The 21,385-nt window shown below is 35.8% G+C and overlaps 1 protein-coding gene across 2 annotated transcripts in view; it reads right to left on the bottom strand.

Moving 5' to 3' along the window:
* Positions 1 to 21,385, bottom strand: part of IL1RAPL2 (interleukin 1 receptor accessory protein like 2) — a 945,856-nt gene that overhangs the window by 425,141 nt on the left and 499,330 nt on the right. The window contains exon 3 of one of the 2 annotated variants that reach the window (XM_074277659.1): positions 19,877 to 20,150. In XM_074277659.1, the coding sequence (XP_074133760.1) occupies positions 19,877 to 20,150 (274 nt within the window). Of the gene's footprint in view, positions 1 to 14,367; positions 14,490 to 19,876; positions 20,151 to 21,385 lie in introns of those variants that run through there. The other variant, XM_074277660.1, reaches the window with a different exon arrangement.

Raw genomic sequence — 21,385 nt, 5'->3', positions numbered from 1 at the left:
ACAGATAGGTAAGTGATAAAATGGTACTTTTACTTTGAAAATTTTTGTTCTGAACCTAAATATGGCATAGCAAAACATAAAAGGATTATCTAAAACAATGATTCTCCGTTTTATCTTGCTTGTTTAAAAAAATCCCTAAAAGTCTATACCTTACCTTTAAAAGTCTGCTGTTTATCTATGACTTTGTGTTATATTCTATGCATTAAAATTTTTTCAGATACTTAACTTTAGGGGGCATTAATATTGTTGTCTCTCTTCTTTGAAACACCCTCCTAGATAATTGATGGAAAAAGGAAAAAATGCAAAAACTAGTGGAGTCAAGCAGAATGATTGAACATAATGATCATATTCAATAACATTGGCCTCCACATCTCGTATCTTGCACTTCTCTGTCAGGAAAGGGTAACATGATTCATCATAGTCATTATAGGTCCTTTTAAGAACTGGTTAGTCATTACTTTGATCAGAATTTTAAAAAGACTTTCAAAGTGATATTTTCTTTACATTGCTATTTTCAATATATAAATTGTTTTCTCAGTTCATGAAATTTGACTCTAGGTCAATCCATACTACTGAGGATTCTCTGAAATTGTCTTTTATCATTCCTTAATGCACTACATTCACTTCACAGACCCCAATTTCCTCAAACATTCCCCAATTGTTGAAAAGTCCATCTATGACGCTCTCTCAGATTCCATTTTCTAAAAAATTTATTTACTCCCCTTTAGTCTACCCTTTGAGATGAATAAGGTCACTTTTTTATTCATTCAAATAATTCACAGGTTATTATTCTTCCTGTTAACCCAATATTCTCTCAAAAACTTGTAGTTCACTTTGGTGTGTGCATGTGAATGTGTGTGTGTTTGTGAGAGAGAGAAACAGACAGACACAAAGAGAAAGAGAAAGAAAGAGACAGAAAAAAGGGGGGGAGAGAGAGAAAGACAGAGATGGAGACACAAGAGAGACAGAGAGAGCCAATTTGCTCTTTAAAAAAATCAAATAAGAGACATATTCGTTTTTTTTGCCTCCTTCATTCATCCTATCTTCAGTGCATATTCTTGCTATTTTTCTAATTATAAAAATAGGAAGTTCCTTCCTTTGCTTTCTTCTTTTTAATGCTATCATATTCTTCTCCTTACCCTTCCCTTCTTTTTCTTTTCAATGCTTCAGAACAGAACCATTCCATTCTCAGGATTTCTGCTTTCTAATTTAACTCCTTCAATACACTTTGAAGACATTAGTCCCTTAAGGAACATTTGTTTCTACTCCATCTATTAAAATGGTAGCACAATATCTTGTAATTCTCTCTGAATGCTCAAATCAAAATTTCCTTAGATTCTCCTGTTTATATTTTAAAGTTTCTATTCATCACACCTCTTTTTCATGGGGAAAGCTTGAAAACACTAATCCCTTGAGAACTTTTTCCCTACAGGAATATTTTTAGTTTCAAAGGACAAATCATTATTATATTTTGCCTTTCAGAATATTATACTCCACAGTCTCCTTTTGAGTAAGAAACTGCCAGATGTTCTTTGATAATGACTAAAGTTCCTTGATACTTACCTTCTTTTTGGATTCTTTCAGTATTTGTTTTTGTTTTTAGATTTTTGCCTAGGTTATTCTTGAAAAATTCCTTTTGGCCTTCCTTTATGGGTAGTGAATGGTGAATTCTTTCTACCTTTATTTTACCCACTGGTTCACAGAGATCAGGGAAGTTTTCATTTTTGATAATTTCACTTATCCTGTCAGGATTCTAGTCTTCTTAATTGTTGTTTCAGGAAGTCTAGTGAGTCTTACATTATCTTTGAAAGGACTGTGGCGACTGAGTGTGGATCACAACATGTATTTTCACTTTTGTTGTTTTTGCCTACTATTTTTATTTCTAATTTTTTTTCCCTTTTTGATCTGATTTTTCTTGTGCAGCATGATAATTGTAAAAACATATATAGAAGAACAGTACATGTTTAACATATATTGGATTACTTGCTCTCTAAAACAGGGGGCAAGGGGACAGTGGGAAAAATTTTCGAACACAAGGTTTTGCAAGTGTGAATTTTCAAAATTATCTATGCACATATTTTGAAAATAAAAAATAATTAAAAATATTAGCTCTCAGACTTGTTTTCCAAGCTAGATGTTTTTGATATGAAACATTCTCTTTGATTATTTTTTAATTTTGATTTTGTTATGTCTTAATGTATCATGGAATAAAGATTTCTCTTTACTTTTGTTCCCTTATTTCCAAGGGAGAACATTTCTTGAATAAATGTTATCATTTTTTTGTAGACATTATTGAGTTGCTATCCAGTTCTTACCTCAACAATATTTATTTCATTTTTAACCCCTCACTAAATTTCGTCCATATATTGATACCGTGTCTGTGGGGAAAATTCATTTCTCCCACCCTTTAATTTTCTGCTTTAAATGGTTATGAAGTTAGAAGTGCAATAATTTTCATACTGATCAGTGTTTCCTTTCATTTTCTCATTTCTTCAGTTTTATTTACTAAATTGGAGTTTTGTGCCAAGTACAACTAACTCAAGTTGTACTTTTGGATGAAGTGGCTAACCTAGTTTGCTATAATGACTTCCACATCTTCAGATTATTGGAAAAACCACATTGGAAATCCTCACATTTGATGTTCAGAATATTAGATGTTTGAGGGTCTCCCAAGAGTTTCAGAGAATAAAGAACTTGTGTGCTTGTTCATTTCTGAGTATTGTATTATTCTGAGCTCTATAGTTTCACATTGTGTGGCACTATGCTACCCAAGTTTTTAAGTCTCTTATAAGGATTTCTGAATATTACATGAATTTGTCAGGAAAGCCCTTTGTTTGATTGCATCGTCCCACTGATGAGGTCCTTGGTCATTGGTAGCCATGTGGGCATTGACAATTGAGAACCTGAATTATGGCCCAAGCTATTCCCTGAGGCAAGTAGGAATAGGAACAGATACATTAACTTTTTATAAGTGGAGGTTTTGATTTCGATTAGGCGTTTTCTTATCCTAAGAGGACTATATTATAATAGGCCCTAGTTGAATTCCTAGTTTAATTCCTTCTTTTAACAAATACTACTGTTACTGTATCCAATCAGAAGGCCAAGTTATGATGTCATCCCATATAATATCTGGGCTAGCTCTCTCTGGAGGGCCTCAGGATCAGTCAGAGTCAGGACCAGTCAAAGTCCTTGGTCTTTAGGAGAAGTGAAGGAGGCAGGCAAGCTGCCATGAAGCTCATCAAAGATGAAGCCTGGACTCTGGAATCTGGAGTCTGAAGTCTTCCCTCCTGAGTGTGTTGTGGCAGAGAGACTCTGACTCTTTCCAGCCCTCCAACCCTTCCCTACATTACCTCACCACACCACATTCAGCAAGCTCCAATCTTGATCACCATCACATCACCATACCATCTAAGTAATGGCTAAAATACTTTTGGAACTTAGTATGCCAATCAAGGGCATAATAAAATCATTGCCTCTTAATTTGGAAATGGTGTAAGCACTTAAATTGTTGTGACACACTTTGCAACACAGATAAAACACCTCAATATATTTTTGATGTCCAAAACCCTTTTCTCTTACATTTGGTGGACTGTACATGGAGTGTCCTGCAACTGTAAGATTTGTTTTGGGGTTCTGTGCCTCTGAACCCTCTTGATCCCATCATTTCATGGCCCTGCAATGGGAGAATCTGTGATTACCCATACTCAATCGCCATCCACCATCTCAGGTCACACTGGTTATACAGTTTTAATGAGAACCGTTTCCTGTGTTCTGGATAACCTTTAATGCTCTTCTGGGGTAGGATATGTAAGGAGCCATAGATTTTCACTGGATCTTTTCAATTTTTTTTGGCATGGTTAGAACAATTGGGTTTTGATGGATTCAAATAGAACAGCTGGGGAGGCCATATCTTGGTCAAAAATTTATCTTGGCAAGAATTTTCAAATATTTCTAAAGTATAAAATGCAAACTAAGCAAAATCATATTAAAATAGCTTCAGTTTACTTAGAAATGCACATTGAAACAATTCTATTCATAAAATGGGAATTGATGACAAAAGACGAAAAGGTCAGTGTTGGGGGTGGGAAAGCTAAATCATTCTTGCTGAATTTTTGAATCGGCCCAAAGTGCTTGGAAAATAAAATTTTTAAAAAGTTGCTTTTCATACTCTCTGACCCAACAATGTCTTCATCAAGCATTTTTTTAGAGTAAAGAAAACATAAAAAAGAAAACAATGTAGACTCTGATGCAAATGAAAATCACACCATTTGATGTATCAGAATTTATGCCAAATGTAATAATCTTGACTCTGAAGAAGCTATGAGGAAAAGCCCTTTCCTATTCTTGATAGAGGGGTGGTAGAGCATGAGTTTGAAATGGCATATATATGGTCTAATACATTTCCAGGGACAGTTTGTTTTGATGAAATACCTTTTTTTGCTTAGGCAATTGGGGTTAAGTGACTTGCCCAGCTAGGCCAGATTAGAACTCGGGTCCTCCTAATTTCAGGGCCGGTACTCCAGCCACTGTGCCATCTAGCTGCCCTGAAATTGTTCTTTTTTGTTGTTGTTATTTTTGTAACAAGCAAAGTATTAGAAGGAGGGGAATAAGGAGTAGGATAGAATCATGATATAAAAACTACAAATACACATATAGATGTTTATAAAGTAGAAAAATAAAAACAAGGTAACACAATATGCACAATTATAACAAGTATATATATTGAGACCACTTAGGTGGCAAGACAACTCAAATCAAAGTTATTGGGCAATATTGGTCATAGCCAACCAATCATGTATTCGACCTTTCTTGGAAAAACAATAAATGAATGCATTAACTAATTGCATTATTATCCATCAGCCTTTTATCTTATTTGCTTAAATATTTTCATGATCTCATTTCTAAGGATTCAACTGAGCATATATTAACATTATAGATTTGCTGAAATAAAACATTATTAAAACAAAAATATTAGCTCTGAAAAGTTATGATTAGATAATCCATCAGGATTCTTCACTCTCCTGAAATAATGATTAGTATAATTTTACCCACAAAGGCAACACCACTATCTCCTGGCCAGAACTTGGTTGGCACAATATTTAAAACTACAGTTTTATCTCCCTTGAAGTAATTTATTGCTAACCTCTGACAAAAGTAATATAGCATGTTGGTCATTTAGCAATATCAAAAAAAGGCCCAATAGCTTAGAGTTGGAGTCTTTCAAATATGTCCCAAGACCATATAAGTCATCTTACTTTGGTGTCTACTGATCAGATTGACGGCAGCTAGGTGGTATAATAGCTAGAGTACTAGACCTGGAATTGGGAAAACACAATTCCAATCAGGCCTTAGGCACTCACTACCTGTGTGAGTCTGGGCAAGTCACTTAAATTCCTTAAACTGCAGTATTCTCATCTATAAAATGGGACTAATAACATCATGTGTTATAAGGTTGTTTTAAGTGATGAGGTTCTGGGTTACTAAGTGGCATTAGCAGAAGGAGCCTAACAGATTTATAAAATAACTCCCCGAGGCAATTGGAGAAGAGTACTGATGGGGATCAGTTTAACCACATAGTCCCAACCTCCATGGAGGTCATGAATAGCCCCATCTTGCTATGTCCAGTGAGAAATCCAAGTTACCCTAAATCCCCGAGGTTAAATTTCTCCCATAAATTTGCTGTATTTGCTGTACCTCTTTGTATTAGGCCCCTTCCTCCTCCCCCATTCCATGAGCTCTCTTTCCTCTAATATCCCCACCTACTTATACCTAACTAATTATTTTAGGGTGTTAAACTTCGTTCTGGATTTAGCCTGCAAGCTAAGGGTATGCTCCATTCACATGGGGTGTTGCCTTTCTCCTGGGAAATTTTAAGTTCTACTAGGGAACATGACTTTTCCATTTTTAATTGTTTATGTTCCCCCAAATCCTATTTACCACTCATGTGGTATATTTTACTTCTTCATTTTGTCTGTAACCTCTTCTCTTAAATAAACTGACCTTTTGCTAAAGAGAATGGCCACTGTGAATTCTTCACATGACTGAACTTCAACGTTTGGTGCCTACATCAATTTCCCCATTTGCAACTAGAATTTGCTCTCCTAAATCACATCTTGAGGATCAAATGATATGACAATATCAACGCTAACCATTCAACATGGAAGAAGGGATGTATCTACCAGAGTTTCCTTCAGGAAAATCCTTAAATATCATGCCTAGGTCTAGGCTAAGTAAACTAAAATTTTCTAATCAGAATGACCCACAAGTATCCCATATCATTACAATTCCAAAGAAGAACAGGAGAGCAGTCTTAACAGAAGCCTATTTGATGAGCCTCTCTTGCTATGGCCACTCTTATTACTATAATCATTAGAGCAGAAAAATGTGTTATGGTTTAGAAAAGTCACATTAATAGTTGGGTACAGGATGAATTGGAGAGCGGAGAGATTTGAAGAGCGACCAATTACGACTCTAGTGCAATACACAAGCTAGAGCCGATGAGGGTCTGAACTAAGGCAGTGGTTATATGAGACATGAGAAAGGGTCATAGAAAAAAGAGGATTCAAAAAAAACCTTTAAAAAAAAGAATCAGACCAAGGCAACAGATTAAGGAGGGAGAGTTCATTAAGCAATGTGGAAATATGAAAGACTTCTAGATATAAAACAGGGGCTTGAAGGTAAGTAAGAGTTGCAAAAATTAGTTATAAGAAAAAAGGGAATGGTGAGCATGGGGCATAGAGGGTGAGAGTGGGCTAAGGAGAGACAGCCTTTGCAAAGATACAGAGGCAGTGTGGTACAGGGGAAATGTGTAATTTACTAGATTTGTCGTAAGACAATATGGGTTCCAATTCTGACTTTGTGCCTAATTATTTATTTGTCTTAAGGTAAATTGCAGTGCATCTCTGGGTCACTTTGACCTATGGCAGATAAACTCAAAAGTGCCTTCATCATCCTATAAACTATGAAGGCCAGGGTCAAGCATTTTGGTAGAATCCAAGGTATCATTATCGTTTTCCTTACCTGCTAAGCTGTCACAGCTCCATCTCTAAAAAATCTATTGAATAGCAATCCCATAACTCTAAGTAATAAATCTTTATTTCCCATCAGCCTCACTATAAGTCTCTTAGAATCTAGATTGGACTACCACCAAGAATGTTTGGGCAGCTCGCCCTGTGGCCTATGGGGTATTAAGCACTCCTGCAAGCGGGGAAATGGAAGAGAAAAAAAAGGAGGAGTAGGGAAAGGGAACCTGCTGCTCCCTCTTTCTACCTTACAGCATCACCAATCTTTCCAAAGCCACCCCTTGGCACCTCCTTCTTGGCATCATAGGAATTCACTCAGCATTCTGGGCAGAAATTTCAGATAACTTACTTCTTATGCAAAATTTGCCCTTGACAAGACCTTTTCACTGAGGGAAATGAATAAAGAACACAGGGAAAGAGAATTTTAAAAGAGAGCTGGGGCAGTGGACCTTTAGGCCTCTGAGACTTGGCCACCTTCTTGGGCCGTGTTTCAATGCCTAAACTATTCCTTTTTTTCTCTGACATAAAACCCTTAGGGAAGAAATGTTGTCTTTTTCAATGTCTTTCACAGGACTGAGTATAGTGTCCATGTAATAAATAATGAATACCCTGATTTTTTCAGGAAGGAGGGCAAAAGAGAGAAATAACTTATTTTATCTCCTTTGTTTGGCTTGAAATCAGGAAAACCATTTTCAGTGAGCCCACAGGGTCAATAAGAACACTGAATAATAACCTGGGGAATGAGCCGGAGTGATGTGCCCCAATGGAAAAGGCAAAGCAAATGCTGTATTTAAATCTCAGACAGCCACAGGAGGTTTGCTTCATAGAGCAGAATAATTCTTAATGTGGATTATATGATCATATTTAAAAAAAAACTGAAAACGATTTGATAGTTTATTTCCTTTGTAACTCTACATATTTCATGTGATATGTTTAAAAACATTATTCTAAGGAAGGGACTAGACTGTGAAAAGGATTCATGATCACCAAAAATAATAATAATAATAATAAGGATCTGCAGTGATGGGTAAGCTATCTCCCAGCTTACTGGATAGTACACTGGTCCTGGAGGCAGAAGGACATGAGTTCAAATCTTATTTCAAACACTTACTGTCTATGTGATTCTGGACTAGTCACTGGAACTGGATTGCCTCCAAAAAAAAAAAAAAAAAAAAAAAGATAAAAAAGAATACTTGATCTAAATGAACTTGAATTGCTGTACAGTGGTAGGCTGTTGGTAGTGTGAATACAATGCTATACATAGAGGCCAGGAAAGCTAAGTCTGAATCCTGCCTCAGATAATTAATAGCTATATGATTCTGAGTACAACATTAAACTTCCCTCAGAATCAATCACAAAATCGGTTAAATGCATGTTCGAATATTACCTAGTTCACAGGTGTGTTGTAAAGATCAAATAAAAAGACAATAATATATATATATATATATGGATAATAATGCAATATATTATATAATATATATATATATATATATATATATAAAAAGACACATAAAGTGTTTCAAAAATCATAAAGAACTACATATGCTATCATCATCACGACACCTGTGATCTTATGATTGGGTCCTTCAAACAGGTTTCTGAGATAAATTTTGCCCAAATAAATAATTATTATTATACAATATTATTTCCAGAAATTGTATAGATGTGACACACACAAATGTTAATGAAGAATCAAACTTCTCAAAGACCCAAAAGATAAAGAAAAAAACAAAAAACAAAACAAAACAAAAAAAACCCAACAACAACAAAAACCAAAAAAACCCAAAAAAACAAAAAACAAAAAAAACATAGTGTGAGTAAAGCATTTCTGACATGCTTCCAATTAAGAGAATCATGTAACAAACATGAAAAATGCCATATGGAAAGAAAGTGGACCAAACCAAATAATCCACTGATTCCCCCAGGGATGTTGAAAGAGCAGAAAAAAAAGTCTTCAATAATTGGACAGAATTTTGATAAAAGATGTAGGGATGGACATAAATAAGAGTCATATAGGAGAAATTCTGCATGACCTTTGAGAGCGCCTATGGAAATGTTAGTACCTATAAGCTCATGGGCAGATAAAGCTATCTACTTAAGTAATGAGAGTGATAATAATGATTCCAATGACTAATTGATATACCTAGTTATACTTTATAATCCTATCAGAAAGAGAGTGTAAGGGTGATATTCTCATTTTCAAATGAAAGAATGTGAATCCCAGAGAGGTCAAATGATTTATCAAGGTTATCCAGCAAGTAAGTAGTGTAGCCAAGAATTGAAGCCAATTCTTGGGGCTCCAATTCCAGTGCCCTTTCTATTATGCCAGGCACTGTGATGCCAGATGGTTTGTCCCTAATACCAGTAGAAAGACTGTTCTTCTCAGGATAAGTACTTAAGGGGATTTGGGAAGCACGTACGCAATTATCTCCATGGTTTCATTGGTTATGCTAATCTTCAAGTTGTTTCTTTTCATAAGTCCAAAAGAGATAATTTTTAAAAAATGAAATGACATACACGCACAAAGGGGGGGAAATGAGTTCACCTTCTTCAGACACATGTTCTTAAAGCCTCACTCTGGTTCCGACGAGATATTCCCTGGGTATAGAAGGTATGGTGTCTCATTGCTTCAATCATCATTTGGCCTAAATGCAAGACTAGAAACACTGGCTGAATTTCTCTAAGACTCTTGAAGATGGTTCCTCTGTGGAACTTAGCATCTTGGAACACTCTATTAAGCCCAGACCTTAGTGTTGCTTTCCACGTTCTACCTAGAAACTAAGCTATTTTCTGAGAAGTTCTTTGTACTGACATCCAAGATAACTTGAAAGGCAAAAAGCCTCATTGTGAGGCCTTGGAGTTGTGTATCTAGAACTGAGCATTGCCTTGTGGGACTTAATACAAATTCCAAAAAATAATATTTAAAAAACAAATGAAAAAACACACTGGTTCATATGAGTCAGATTTGAAGGATGCCTTCTATGGTCCAAAAAAAGCCTATAAAAAGGGTTGGGATGTTAACTTTTAAAAATGGATAAAATGTATATTATTTATTGTCTATTAGTACATTTTTCTTTCAGTTAAAGCAGATGCTCTCAACTTGCTTGTAAAAATCATGAATGCATCCCGCTTAGAAAATACAGGGGTTGCTATTTGAAAACAATTTCTTTCTTTCTTTTTTTTTTTTTTTGAAAACAATTTCTTTAATTCCAATGTTTCCATTTTACAATTGGTTGTTATATTTCATTTTTGAACAGGGAAAAATGACATCACTATGTTAATGTCAAAATACATTGGGTGCTATTTGTGGAACGACCAATACAAAACTCAGAACTACAAAGAATACAAAGTAGAACTACAGGTTGGGTACAAATAGTCCAAATGACGATTGCACATCTAGAATGAATACAGAAGTCTTTCTTAGTAAAATGAATTCATAGGTAATTTAGCCAAATTTTTGAGGCATTCTATTAAGACTGCCTCTAACTTGCATGAACTGATGCTGAGTGAAATGAGCAGGACCAGGAGATCATTATATACTTCAACAACAATACTATATGATGATCAACTCTGATGGACATGGCCCTCTCCAACAATGAGATGAACCAAATCAGTTCCAATAGAGCAGTAATGAACTGAACCAGCTACACCCAGCGAAAGAACTCTGGGAGATGACTATGAGCCACTACATAGAATCCCCAATCCCTCTATTTTTGTCCGCCTGCATTTTGGATTTCCTTCACAGGCTAATTGGACACTATTTCAAAGTCCGATTCTTTTTGTACAGCAAAACAACTGTTCGGACATGTATACATATATTGTATTTAATTTATACTTTAACATATTTAACATGCATCTGTCAACTAGCCATGTGGGGGAAGGGGTGGGGGGAAGGAAAGGAAAAATTAGAACAAAAAGTTTGGCAATTGTCAATGTTGTAAAATTACCCATGCATATATCTGGTAAATAGAAACTATTAAAATATTTAAAAAGACTGCCTCTATCTAGTTTATTATTATTCTCAAATGACTGATTTAGGTTAGGGTTAGTTCTGTGTCATGAAGCACTTTTTAAAGTCTTTAAGAATGAGAACTATGATGAAGAATTCTCTTGTATCCTCTAGAGTGCTTAATTCAATGCTAAAAATTGGATTATAAGATTTAGAGCCACAAAGAATTATTATGCATGCATACTTGACATTAAATGACTTAATCAGTATTGGATTAAAGTTTCTGTTTTTCTTGTGACTGTCCTCCATATAGAATAGTCACTGTCTTATTTACCCCATTTAGGTAATAGAAAGCCCCTCCTATTATAATGAACTATGACAATAATTAAGTACCTCAAATTAGGAGACTGCTATTTTTGATGAGTCAGTTAACAGTACCAGGAGTTGAATCATTGCTCTGTATAAGGGCAAAATAATAAATATAAATAAATAAATAAATGAACAAACAAATAAATAAATAAAAATAAAAAAACAAATAAAAAGAGTCCGATATCTCCAATATTTCCTGTAATAACTTGTGTGATATGAAACTTCTCCTTCCTCTGTGACAATCTCAGTACAAGCTGCTTTCAGATTGCAATTAAAACCACTGAAATCATAAAGTGTAGATTTCTTCCAGGCAGCATATTAGCATTGTTGAGGATAATATTATCTCTACAAAACACGCTATTTCTTCTCTCTAATATACATTTCCCCTGCTCTTTTATCGGATAAGCTTCCATCTACTACCATATACTAGTCTTCAACCCTCTTCTGAGCTGTTTATTTCTCTCTGCTACCATCTATGAAAGTGTAGAAATCAATTAGTCTCTCCTTTGCAAGGAAAGGGATTGGGTTAAACTTCATTTAATCCATCACAGAAGGAGGGATTACACTAACCCAAGCAGTCAATCAAAGGAATTCTTCTGAAGGACTTTTTCCTAGTCCTGATTTGTGTTCCAATATGGAGTTGGATAATAACTTTTTGTTAAAATTAATCACTTGAGGGCCAGGTAGGTGGTACAGTGAACAGAGCACCAACCCTAAAGTCAGGAGGACCTGTATTCAAATGTGGCCTCTGACACTTAACACTTCCTAGCTGTGTGACCCTGGGCAAGTCACTTCCCCCCAATTGCCTCAGCAATATACTAATATTAATAACACTAATAAAAGAGAAAAGTAATTGCTTGAATATTAATCTGCTTTCCTGATACTCATTTGCAGGTTTCTATCGAACAAAATTTGACAGCATGTATGGATGGAGGCTAAAGAATCCTTCTACCCCCCAGAATACACCGAGAATTGGCATCCAAATAAATCCCAAGGCAAGTAAAAAATAAAGTGATAGGAAGCACTGGAAGAACTCTTGTAATCTTCAACTTTTCCACATGTCTAGAGACATGTATAATACATGTCTATCAGCAATAAAATATCTAAATTCTACAATAAGTTATGTCCAAGAGAAATGTTGCTTCTCTATAATGAGAAATTAAAGGTAACCAGGAAGTCATGAAAATAGACCCAGTGCTACAGATGGACAAGATACAGCACAAATCAGGGTAATGGTGACTGACATTTAGAAAGTACTTTGCACAGTTGGAGAGCACTTCAGCATATATGGATGAACACATTTTTTCTCACTGTACCATCCTAATATATGTACTGGAATATAGATATTATTAAAATTCCACTTCTACAATTGAGGAAACTGTGGCAAAGGTAAGTGACTTGCTGGTTATCACACAGTGAGTAAGCGTATACTTTTCCATGTAGCTACATATATATATATATATATATGTATATATATATATATATATATATATATACACATATATAAATTTATTTTATATTTAGTACATTTAATTAATAAAATTAATTAATAAATAATTAAATATGTGATATATTTAATATATATTAATAATATGGATTTTATATATAAGTATTTTATATATATATATATATATATATATATATATATATATATATATATATATATATATATATATATATATTCCCCCCCCACACACACACACATATACATATACTTAAAGCAGGTAATCCAAGATAAAAAGTAATATGATTTTTTCCTTATGAAGCCACTGGATAAAATTCTGTTAATGTTCAGATGTGGCTGGACATGTTTTAAAGCTTCCATGTCTTCTCTCTCGAAACAAGTGGATTAAATCACATGAAGTCAAGCAAAGATATACATTTAGCTTGTGAAACCTTTCTAAAGAATAGAACCTACTGATGAATCTGTGAGCCCAATTGTAATGATTATTCATCATAGTCAATCCCATAATTTTCCTAAAGAAGGAGAGCTTGCTGAGGAATCATAGAATTCAAGCAACTCTATCTCCACCTAATTATTCAAATCAAGATATAATACTTATTAGTATAGCAGCCTGTATTTCCATCATCCCACTATAACAAACTTATACTCCCATTTCAAAGAAATGAATTTCAATTACACTTACTACTATAGACTTTGCTATTTTCACATTCCTTAATATTTATAAATGATAAAAATAAGAAATCATAACTGATTTGGGAGATGGATACAGAACCTTCTAGTAAAGTTTGGAATTATGTTATTTTATGCATAAGTGCCACAAAATAATGAAAAGAAGCACTCCTGCCCAGGACTGAAAGTAAAAAAAAAGGGTAACCAGCAATAATGCATTTTAATCAGGGGTAGAGGTATGGTATCCAGGTTAGAAAAGAAAAAAAACATCTTTTTTTCTGTCATTGAAAAATTCCTCCACCAAAACTATGTGGTAGGTACTTATATTGAGCACTGGGGACATCAATTCAAAAAGCAAACAATCACTGACCTCAAGAAGTTTACAATACACTGGGAAAAGTGAAATTACTCAATAACTAGCATTTATTAATAAGTACCTGCTTTGTGGCAGAAACTGCTAAATGCTGAGTACTCAAAAAGAAAATTAAAACAACTTCCCCAAAAGAGTTTACATTCTAATAGTTGTAGGGCAACATAACTCACATATATACATATATGTTTGGATATTTCTTTTATATATATACATATATATATACACAAACACATGCATATATGAGTATTATTTTGTGAAAGCTATGCAAATGAATGCGGTAGTAAGGTGATGTGTATGAGAATATATAATCTTATATAAAATGATATATGTATATGATATAATGATGTATGAGAATATATAAAACATTTTTATTTGTGTATACATACAAGCATACACACATACATAAACATACAAAATGAATGAGATAATGACCTTAAGTACCTTAAGTAATTAGTATGATCAGATATAGAAATAAGCATTAAGAATACAAATAAAATCAAAAAGAAAGTCAAATCTCTACCCTCAAGTGTTGAAATTCATGGGAGAGCTGTTGGAATACATGGGAACCATCTGACAGTGGCTGCTAGAGATGGAACTCAGAATGGATCTCCTCTTGGGAGAAGATGATACAAGGAGACTGAGGCAGTTGTATTTTCTGACTTCTCTCCTCTTCCCTCTGCCTCCAATTTATCTCATTCCCAGTCTACAAGCAACACCTGTGTCAGCAAAGGCTGCCCCGCAACTCCTTTAGATGTTATGATCCACAGCTGTGGAGGCGCTCAGAAAATTGACCTGTCCAATAACATTCAAGTTGGCTTATTTTGTTTTTTTTTTTCTTTTTTAAAAATGTATTTTAATTGAAAAAAACAGAGTAAGAAAATAAGAAATATAGAAAAAAATTACAAAACAAAATAAAGCAAAAGAAAAGAGAACACTGTCATATGCCCAGCAGAACATCAGGGAGGATTCAAAATATATAACAACACAAACTATGCATACCCTTTGACCCAGCAGTGCTACTACTGGGCTTACATCTCAAAGAAATACTAAAGATGAGAAAGGGACCTGTATGTGCCAAAATGTTTGAGGCAGCCCTTTTTGTAGTGGCCTGAAATTGGAAAACGAATGGATGCCCATCCATTGGAGAATGGTTGGGTAAATTATGGGATATGAACATTATGGAATATTATTGTTCTGTAAGAAATGACCAGCAGGAGGAATACAGAGAGGGTTGGAGAGACTTAAATCAACTGATGCTGAGTGAAATGAGCAGAACCAGAAGATCATTATGCACTTCAACAATGATACTGTATGAGGATGTATTCTGATGGAAGTGGATATCTTCAACAAAGAGAAGATCTAATTCAGTTCCAATTGATGGACAGAATCAGCTACACCCAGAGAAGGAACACTGGGAAATGAGTGTGAACTGTTTGCATTTTTGTTTTTCTTCCCAGGTTATTTTTACCTTCTTAATCCAATTCTTCCGGTGCAACAAGAAATTCAGTTCTGCACACATATATTGTATCTAGGATATACTATAACACATTTAACATGTATAAGACTGCCTGCCATCTAGAGGAGGGTGTGGAGGGAAGGAAGGAAAATTCGGAATAGAAGTGAGTGCAAGGGATAATGTTGTAAAAAATTACCCATGCATATGTACTGTCCAAAAAAAGTTATAATTATAAAATTAATAAAAAGAATGTAAAAAATAAAATAAATAATAAATAAAAAGATAAAGCTAAAAACAAAAAACAAAATATATAATAATAAGTTACCAGATCAAGAAAGTTTATATATTAGTAGAAAAAATTATATGCATGAATAAAGTGATGCATTTTCTAAAGGGGAAAGACAAGAAATAACTGGAAGATAGAGGGGGAGAAAGGATTCAGGTGAGGGGAAAGATAAAAAGGTCACTGCAGAATCAGGACAAGAGCTGGAAAAGAAGTGAGGTGATCTGTGGCTGTCATAGGTATTTCCTCAGGGTGAGAAAGCATTTGAAGAAGAGAGAAACAAAAGGAGTGTGTCAGGAGCAGAATAGGAAGTGATAAAAGCCATGGCTAGCATGTCCTCAAATAAAAGTTCCAGTTAAGAATTCCTTAACTCATAGGGAAGAGGGAAAGGAATCAGCACAAGGGTAGAGAATATCTAGTGGCCAGGACAATCAGGAAAGATCTCATGAAGGAACTGGAGTTTGAGCAAAGTCTTAAAGGTCATCAGGGAATCTAGGAGGCAGGGGTGAAGAAAGAGCGCCTTCCACCTTTGCAAGAAATCCATTGTAAAGACTAGAATGGGGAGATGGAGTGCCACAGAAACTCTGTAACTTAGGAAGGCTAAGGATAACCGCCCCCACTAGACATACATAAAGCCTGAGTATCAAAAAGTTAAGAACTTAGCCGAAATAATAAAAGATGGAAAATCTGGATATGAATCCTGTCTTTCTCATTACTGCATCCCGTGTTCAACGGATCAATAAGAAAAAAATACCTACATCCATCCTAGTGGATGAAGATGAAGATCTGGACTCAGAGTCAGAAAGCCCTGAATTTGACTTTTCTTTGACATGTACTAGATACATGACCCCAGGCAAAGCAACTAAGCCCCACAGTGACCACTATGAGATGATCACTGTAGAACATTTGCCAATCTGTGCAGTTAGAAGAAGTCTATTCATCAGTGAGAAAACTTATGAATAAAAAAAAGAAAACTTATGAATAAAAACTTTTGGATAAAAAAAGAAATCACAGATATAATGAAACTAACAAACGACAAATAAGGCTGTTACCTATAAATCTTGGAGTAGAATCTTGATGGGCGACAAGGACAATTAAAGCTATAAGATCTAGACTTAAGTCGAATAGAAATAAGTTATCTATCCTCCTGTCAGCTATTTCCAGGGCAACGAACTCATCACTTAACTTTTCAAAGAGCAATAGAAAAGTAAAATCAAATCATATCAAGTGTAGTTTGTACTGGCCTTGAACATTTCCTAGTAACAATAAATGAAGGCATTAAGTACATTTCCAAGTATGGGAAGCAGATGAGGCAGATAACTTTCTTTAATGACAGGAGACAGGAATCACTTGCTACAAAGATGTCACATTCAAGTGGTGGACTCTTGGAAAAACTTGGGCTTTTGTTGAGATCCTCAGGCAAAATCATATAGACTAGGTTGAAAGTAGAAAAGGATGATGGGCCTTACAAAACCACAAATACATGAGCATATTATTGTAGGCTGACACTAATTCAAAGACACAACTTAAAACTTGACCTAACCAGGAGAAGAAATAAAACAATGAACAAATCAGAAGCATTTTTGAGATATTTGGGTTCTAAGAACTCTGATTTCACATCCATAAGGCACCAGAAAGTACACCTGGACTTGCTTATACTTGGGCATTTTGGCCTACATAATGCATTCTGTTCAACACAGGTGGTGGGTGATATGATGGTCAGTTATTTCATTTGGGTCAAAAATTGGAATAAGGCGACAGCAGGGTGGGGATCAGAGAGAGAATACTAGGAGATATTACAAGGCAAAGTGTGACATTGGGGTATACCCATAGAGGATAGTCAGCTTGCAGTTCAGGCTTTCTTCCCTTGTCCTCTGTGACAAGTCAACTCTGGCCCCTGACCCTCTCCCAAAACTGCCCTTCTTCCTTCTGACCTATAGGAGTATAAGCTAGGGGAATGTGTATCAAAGCAACATGTCTCAATTTGTTTTTGGTAAACAGAGTTCTTCAGTACCCACTGCTCTAATGATTGAAGGGTAGATAAAGAAGTTCCAAAATCTCCATATCAGGATGGGTCCAACATAGCAATCTCCTCATTTCCCACCTGACTATACTTTTCTGTGGAGGCCTCCATTACATCCTTGGGCTTGGGTACCTTCTCTTCCCATCTTTTCAATTTTTTCCCCATCATATATATTGTAATTTGGCTAAGGACAGAGGCTGTGTTTTTTCCATCATTTCCCTATTTGCATCCCTAATATTTTGCACAGGGATTGGTTTGGTATATCATAGGTGCTTAATAAATGTTGATTGAATGAGCGTCAATAGACAAAGAACTATTTTTTCAGAAGTTGGCACTGGGGAGTAATTGTAATCCGGCTTATACTCCTAAGTATGATTAAGAACTAACAGTTTAAATAAATAATGCTAATTCTTTCCTCAGCATGAACAAGGCTACCTATAAAAGAACTGATGTCTACAGATGGGATGCAACATAAATAACCATTCTCTCCAAAGCCAAAAAGCTTCATTGATTGATTCATCATGATCCACAGTACAGCAAGTCCTGCCCTCTTTCCAGCTGCTTGTAGTTGCATAAAAAGCTAGCTCTAGAGAGACCATCTTGAACCCAGCTTCTTAAACCTGTGAGTCTCAACCCTCTCTGGAGTCTCCAAATCCAAATCTCTTCCCACACTATCACGCGTTCCAACTGCTACCCCAAGCATCCATACCCTTGGCAAGTCGATATTCATATAAGGTTCACTTTACCTAACTCCAAGCAGAGCAATCCATTTCACTGATGGATAGCTTAAACTGTTTAGGAATTCTCTTCTTAAATGAAGGCAGAATGAGCTTCCCCTTAAGTCTGTATTGCATCCCTATGGGCTTCATAGGGATGATTGTGCTTATTCCAATTTATTATCAACACTATCAATATGGAAAAAATATCAAATGTGAAGAATCCACAGTCCTCTCAGTCCTTAAATACCTCAGGATGATCACATCATTACAGCACATCTTCTCTGGAATGGTTAATGTTTTTGCTTGCAGAGGACAGCAGCAACAGTATGTACTATGATGTTATACTAAGCGTGAAGAAAAAAGGGGGCAGCTAGGTGGTGCAGTAGATAGAGGACCAGTCCTGAAGTCAGGAGGACCCAAGTTCAATATGGTCTCAGACACTTAACACTTCTTAGCTGTGTGACCCTGGGTAAGTCACTTAACCCCAATTGTCTCAGAAAAAAAAAAAAAAAAAACAAAAAACAAGCAAACAAACAAAAAATCAATGATACTAAGATTCCCTTTTTCCTCTAAGATATCATGAGCCGGAAACAGATCCATATAGGCTCTTAGTGGGGAGCAATGAAAGCATTTCCTCTGCACTGTACATGAACCACTTTGGGAACTAAATCCTGTGACTTTGGCTATCTCTGGATTACATGAGTTCATGAATTTTTAGAGCCAATCCTGAGATTTCATCAATGTAGGAGATTAACAACATGGTAACTTTCTCCATTAAAGACCTTTGTCTGTAATTTACTGTCTGAATGAGTTTCATTGATTAGAGAATTCAAACATGAGGAAACATGGGGGAAAACATCAGTAATTCTGCAACCAAGATTAAAATGTAATTTGGAAATGTTTCACAGAATAAATGAAAATACAGTACATCACAGACGATGTTGATCTGTCACTATTGCCACTTACAAAAATCTCTTTATCAGTTTAACACTATTAGTCTAGAGCTCTAAGGGGTTAAGTGACTTGTTCAAGGCTACATTTCTCATATAGGTTAGAGGTGAGACTAGAACTGAAATCTTCTTCACTTCAAGGCTCTACTGACTGCATCAGAAAAATCTGCTTCCTAATTCACTGAAGCCACAATTCTGAACAAAAGAAGCTTGATGATTTTTTTTAAGGAAACCTGGGTTAAGTGACTTGCCTAGGGACACACAGCTAGTGAATGCCTGAGGCCACATTTGAAGCTCAGGGTTGGTTGCTCAAATACAAAATTCTCTAAAAATTATGCGCTTGCTGAATGCATTTAGAATTGTCTGATTTATATAAAATCCACTTTAGATGGGAGTTTTTTGCAACATAATCAGTGTATAATGAGGACACCAGGATTTTATTTTGAAAAAAGAAAAACTAAGGACTTTTTTGCAGTAAGAATGAGATTAACTTTGGGAGACTTTCCAGAGATAGAAAGGATTTTAAAGGTCATTTTATTCAAACATGTCACTTTTTCAAACAGAGAAACAGAGATTCATTGTCTAACATGACACTCACCTTAAAACGCAAGTGTAGAACCCAGTGTCTTGGGCCTCTACCGAATGAAACCAGATGGAGTCTTCTTCCTTGCTCATTCGGACCTCAGAGAAGATGATGGGTTCTTCCAGATCCCCTTTGTTCTTGTACCAAATGAGCCGGAGGCCCATACTCTGGGCTGTGCTATAGTTGGTACGAATGTAACTGTAGAACAGGGCACACTTCACTCTGACCGGCTCTCCGGCAAGAGCCATATATGTCTTGAGGTCCACTGACCAGTCGATACAGCCATCCACTGAAAGAAAAAGCAGAATAAAAAAGATAAGAGATAATGGAAAGTCAAAGAAAGTATGATGTGGGGAAGGAAACATGCATGGATGGAAGCCCAGGCATAGTCATCCACATCATGCTTATGCAGCTTCTGCTTTGGACCAGCACCATTGTTAGAAAAAGTCTCTGAGAATTAGAGATCTGATGTCAAATCCTCACTGGACCATGTGTTTTTTGGTGCTACATCTTGTAAGTTACTTCATCTCTCTGGTCCTAGAGGAAACAAAACATAATAGAGTAGATAGAAGACTATTTTGGAGTCAGAAGTCCAGAGCATGAATACTAGTCTATTGCAACTATTTGATTCTATATTGCCTTAGGTTAGTCTCTTTTTATTGTTTCATTTGTTCTGTTATATTAACAAACCCCAGAATATGAACTTTATAAATACATATTTCTTTATGAATTGTGTTGGAAGTAAAATTCAAAACAAAGTAGAAAAACCATGAGAGAAAAAGAAACAGAAAAAAAGAAGTCTCCATAGCATATGTTGATTTACACTCAATCTCCTTAGTTCTTTTTCTGGATGCAGCTAGCATTTTTGTTGTGCTACCGGGAGCCCTCTGACAGTGGCTGCTGGAGATCCACCCCAGACCTGCAGAATGGATCTCCTCTTGTGAAAGGATGATACAAGGAGACTGAGAGGCAGTTGCTGTTCTCTGACGTCTTTGATTGAGAGGCCATCGCGTGTTGTCTGACCTCTCCCCTCTTCCCTCTGCCTACAATTTATCTCATTCCCAGTCCACAACACCTGTGTCAGCAAAGGCTGCCCTGCAGCTCCTTCAGATGTTATGATCTACAGCTGTGGAAGCTCTTGGAGAATTGACCTGCCCCTTAACACATCTTCTATCCAAACTTTCCTGTAATTGCCTTGCATCACTAAACCACTGAGAAGAACCAAGTCTTTCCTAGTTGATCACCGTACAATCTCGCTGCTACTGGATGTTTTCTTGGTTCTGCTCATTTCACTCAGCATCATTTCCTATAATTATTTTCAAGCCTTCCTAAAATCAGCTTGTTCATCATTTTATGGAACAATAATATTCCATTATTTTAATGTACCATGACTTATTCAGTCATTCACCATTTTCCTATTCTTTGCCACCACAAAAAGAGCTCCTAGAAACATTTTGGCACATGTGGGTCCTGTTCCCTCCTTTATGATTTCCTTAGGTAAGTCTGTTACAAAATCACAGAGAT

The sequence above is a fragment of the Sminthopsis crassicaudata genome, chromosome X, assembly GCF_048593235.1.
Source record: "Sminthopsis crassicaudata isolate SCR6 chromosome X, ASM4859323v1, whole genome shotgun sequence".
Taxonomy (NCBI): Eukaryota; Metazoa; Chordata; class Mammalia; order Dasyuromorphia; family Dasyuridae; genus Sminthopsis; species Sminthopsis crassicaudata.
Note: the sequence above shows the minus strand (reverse complement) of the source record. Positions and strands in the feature narration are given on the sequence as shown.